General features: G+C 38.2%; 1 protein-coding gene across 4 annotated transcripts in view; it reads left to right on the top strand.

Annotated features, from left to right (window-relative positions):
- Positions 1-4133, top strand: part of LOC106877480 (cadherin EGF LAG seven-pass G-type receptor 2) — a 301895-nt gene that overhangs the window by 293229 nt on the left and 4533 nt on the right. Inside the window, exon 36 of one of the 4 annotated variants that reach the window (XM_014926391.2) lies at positions 273-308. The exons of the other annotated variants lie outside the window; for them this stretch is intronic. Coding sequence (XP_014781877.1) covers positions 273-279 — 7 coding nt within the window. The 3' untranslated portion in view covers positions 280-308. The remainder of the gene's footprint in view (positions 1-272; positions 309-4133) is intronic. 4 annotated transcript variants of the gene reach the window in all.

Below are 4133 nucleotides of genomic sequence, written 5' to 3'. Positions count from 1 at the left end.
TATATATATATATATATATATATATATATATATATACAGTACCTTGCACCACATTATTGTGATGCTATCACTAGTATATGTGGTATATATTGCAACAGTTAGATGTTATTACTATCATACATTGCATTGTAATAGTGTAATTCCACTGTTATGTATCACAACATTTTGATTTTGTGACTGCTATGAAAATGCACCAGCATGATTTGATCATTGTTATGCTTATGTCACTACATCCCCTGAGAAAATTGACATCAGATTATTTCTTTATTTAGGGTTTAACAAAGGACAATCAGTGCAACAATTAAATGGTAAGGATGATGCACACACACAATGCAGACATGTTTATGTGCTTGCACTTATCTGACACAGTTGCTACTAATATATAGATATATTATTTCACTGCTTCCTCTCATACTTTGTTTCATTAATCTTTTCCACTGTCTGTAACTACTTACCTTTTCATTCTCTTGCCCACCCCCTCACTTCCTCTTTTCTAATTTCTTTATCTCTATTTATCTTTTCTCTCTTCTGTTTCTTACAGTTTTCTTTCTTTTGGGGTTCCCATAGAGAATATTTGAAGAATTTGATGAGGATAAGAATCAATTCAAGAATATGCCATTCATTTTTAAAACTATTACCTCAATCTTGTCCTGTTCAATAACATTGTTGGATTTTAGCAATGTAGTTGCTACACATTATAGCTGTATCCAAATAGAAAATATATCTGACAAAGACTTACATAAAAATTGGTGTAATGACAGAGGTGTGTTTCAGATCTCACTATATTAATGAAGCCTTGTGTTATGTATAGATCTCAGAGTAGAGAAAGACTCAAGTCATGAGAACCATAGGTCATGTGCAGGGCTGGGGGATAAGTGGAGCCTTCATGTCATTCTGGTGGCTATTATCTTGTATGTTACACAGGTACTTTTAGCTACCATAGCTATATCTCCTTATTTGATTTATTGTTTCCTTCATTTTTACTTTTCTCTTACAAGTTGTAGTGTACCTGAGCACTATATGGAAAGCACTCATTATCATATTATTATTATTCAACCACAAGCTTTCAGTGAATAAAAGATAAATGTTGGAGAAGGTTAGGATTAGTAGCAAGGTATTAAGACCTTTTAACAGTAAATGGGATGTGCACCAGTGGCTGAAGAAAGTGAAATTAGTCACAAAACTATAGAGAATAGCAGATACTGCAAAATTTATGTTATTGTATCTGGTGGGCAGATGCATTGACATTGTCTGGAGATGCATGATTTCAACCAATTAAAAACCAAGTAAAAAACACGGTGAAAGATACTTTTACATATGGGGCATTTATGGCCTACACCAAGCTATGAAAAGTGAAATGGGCCAGATCCAAGTTACCCTTCCTAGCTTGTTATGCCAGACAGAGTAGTTAAATTCAGTTTCATGACTGGATTTTCTGATCAGCAATGGCCAGACATTGAAACCACGGTCATGAAAGACTTGGTGAGTGTCAGCATAGTATAAGACCTAAGGTCTTGTAGCAGTAGCCATGATGCAACTGGATGTACGATATTGAGCATTGAGGAAGGGAGAGGGAAAGGAAGAAGCTGCAAACATTCAAGGGGCTGTACTTTAGTTGTCAAAGGGGAGGCCACATAGGAGCATGGATTGTAAAAAGCCTAAGCTTGAATTAATTGATTTCTACAGATGTAACTAGACTGGTTGACAGATTATATAGCAAACTACGAATATTTGCTACTACCACTGAGATCCACTGGTAGCTACTCTTCCAACTAAATAGAAGTGCCCACAATGGAAGTTCTTATAGGAGAAGGAGTGGAGAGCACTCATTGATACAATTTGCACAACCATTTTAATGACTCTGAAGTTAATGGACAGCTGCAGTGGGAGAAGCAGCATAAAAACCATTCAGTGGGAAAAAGGTTAAGTGCAGAGGTACCAATACCGGAGATTTGATAGTATGTGGAACATGAACGAATGTTCAGCTTATTGTGATTAACTACATTATTGATTGTATCAATGGGATGATGTATAGGATGTATAGGCATGTGATTGGATGACTGGGAGGTATTATGATTAGTGAGGCGCAGGTATGGCTGTGTGGTTAAGAAGTTTGCTTCCCAACCACATGATATCGGGTTCAGTCCCACTGTGGGAGAGATGATGGTTGTTATGATGAAAGATTGTGAAAAGGATGAAGAAGGAGGACAGACTGAAAGAGTGCTGGTGTCTGTCCAAGTTAGAGAAAAGAGTCATATGATGTGATACTAGTAATATAGTAATGGGGGTTGTTTCGGTTGAAGTTGAAGATGCAACTTGACTGAGGACGAATTATGATTGCAACCATAATAATGGGGCTGAAGTTGGGCTTTGATTTGGTATGAGGTAATGGCAGGATCACTGGATATTAAAATCCAACTGATTCAGCTATTGTGCTTGGGTAGGCGGATTCAGCAATTAGTAATACAAAGAAAGCTGAAAGAAAAGAGGTTGGTTGCAGAGATGATTATTAAGCAACATCTGAGAGTCCTGTGAGTCAATTACTGAATTTGATTTGAAGCTGTATGTAGTTCTTATATCTTCAGAGAATAAGGTGAGTGTTTTTGTCAGGTTTAGGAAAACCTGGTTGAGAGTACTGGAGGATTGAGAGAGATTAGTAAGCATATTGTGCTGTTTGTAAAATTGCACTGCATGCACCATAGTGGGGATGGATAGAACTGCATTTTTGGCTGGAAAAAGTTAACCCTGATATCGCTAGGGAGAGTATTCAGAAGGTGGTTTAGAGTTGACAAGTGTCAGTCAATTTACCCTACACTGAGTGTACACTAGGTGAGTTTGGTTCAAGTAGAAAATGACTAAAAGTTGCAGTTTATGTGACTTATTGGTTAGGGTTGGATCTTTCCCTGATTGATTGTGGATCTGGAAAAGTGACTCTATAGAGGGAGTTTAGTGAGTACTGAAAGATTTATTTTTGGAGAGGGGTCTGGTGGATGAGGTGTTGATGAAAAGCAGTGCTTCATTTTATTCAGAATCTCTGAAGCAGTTGGATAAGTGCTACTTATAGACTAAACAGGAATGAAGTTTGGATGAAACCTCTCCCCATTATACACCTGGGTTAATGGAATTCTGCATCATATTTTGGATGCCAAATGACTACTTTGACCAACTTTGTGCAGACACAGGGTTTTGTTCTGCTGACCTACCAAACATTATATGGGATATGATAGGCAACAAGTCAAGCAAGCTTGATCGGATGATAGGCATTCCACCCATGGCCGTCTCATCTTTTCCCCAGACATAGCACATTAAGGCTACATTATTCAACCTGTCTTCTTCTTCTAATCATTATTTGCACTTGACCTTTCTTATATGTTTTCAGTATTTCATTTCTAGAGGACTTTACTAAACATGTCCCTTTGTAATCACAGCAAATACTTAGTACCCATCACCAGAGTTTGATTGCAAAGAAAGACTGCAGATCTTAATGTACATCTGCTTTTCAAATTATTATTATTATTATTATTATTGAAGACATCGCACAGTATCAAATATCTTGTTGGTCAGACGACTTGGCACCCACCGAGCAGAAACGTTTGTCATGCCAAGTTCATTATGCAGAATATTCTCAACTCTCTCACAGGATTAGCATTGGCTATTTGATTTAAAGTCAATCACTTGTCATCCATCACCATGTAGTGAACACAATCAATGTTTTCCTTGGTGGTGGCAGTTGTAGATGTCCAAATGTTGGGTCTTCTTCATGACTCTCTCTTATCCTCCTAAATTCAGCTGCCTACTTTTGCACTGTTGATAAAGCTGGAGCATCATCCCCTAATGTAGCAACTTTTGTTGTTGGCACTCTGTCGCTTACGACGTCGAGGGTTCCAGTTGATCCGATCAACGGAACAGCCTGCTCGTGAAATTAACGTGCAAGTGGGTGAGCACTCCACAGACACATGTACCCTTAACGTAGTTTTCGGGGATATTCAGCATGACACAGTGTGACAAGGCTGACCCTTTAAATTACAGGCACAACAGAAACAGGAAGAAAGACAGAGAAAGTTGTGGTGAAAGAGTACAGCAGGGTTCGCTACCATCCCCTGCCGGAGCCTCTAGGTGTTTTCGCTCAATAG

Source organism: Octopus bimaculoides, chromosome 11 (assembly GCF_001194135.2).
Source record: "Octopus bimaculoides isolate UCB-OBI-ISO-001 chromosome 11, ASM119413v2, whole genome shotgun sequence".
NCBI lineage: Eukaryota > Metazoa > Mollusca > Cephalopoda > Octopoda > Octopodidae > Octopus > Octopus bimaculoides.
This window is presented reverse-complemented; position numbering and strand designations above follow the sequence as displayed.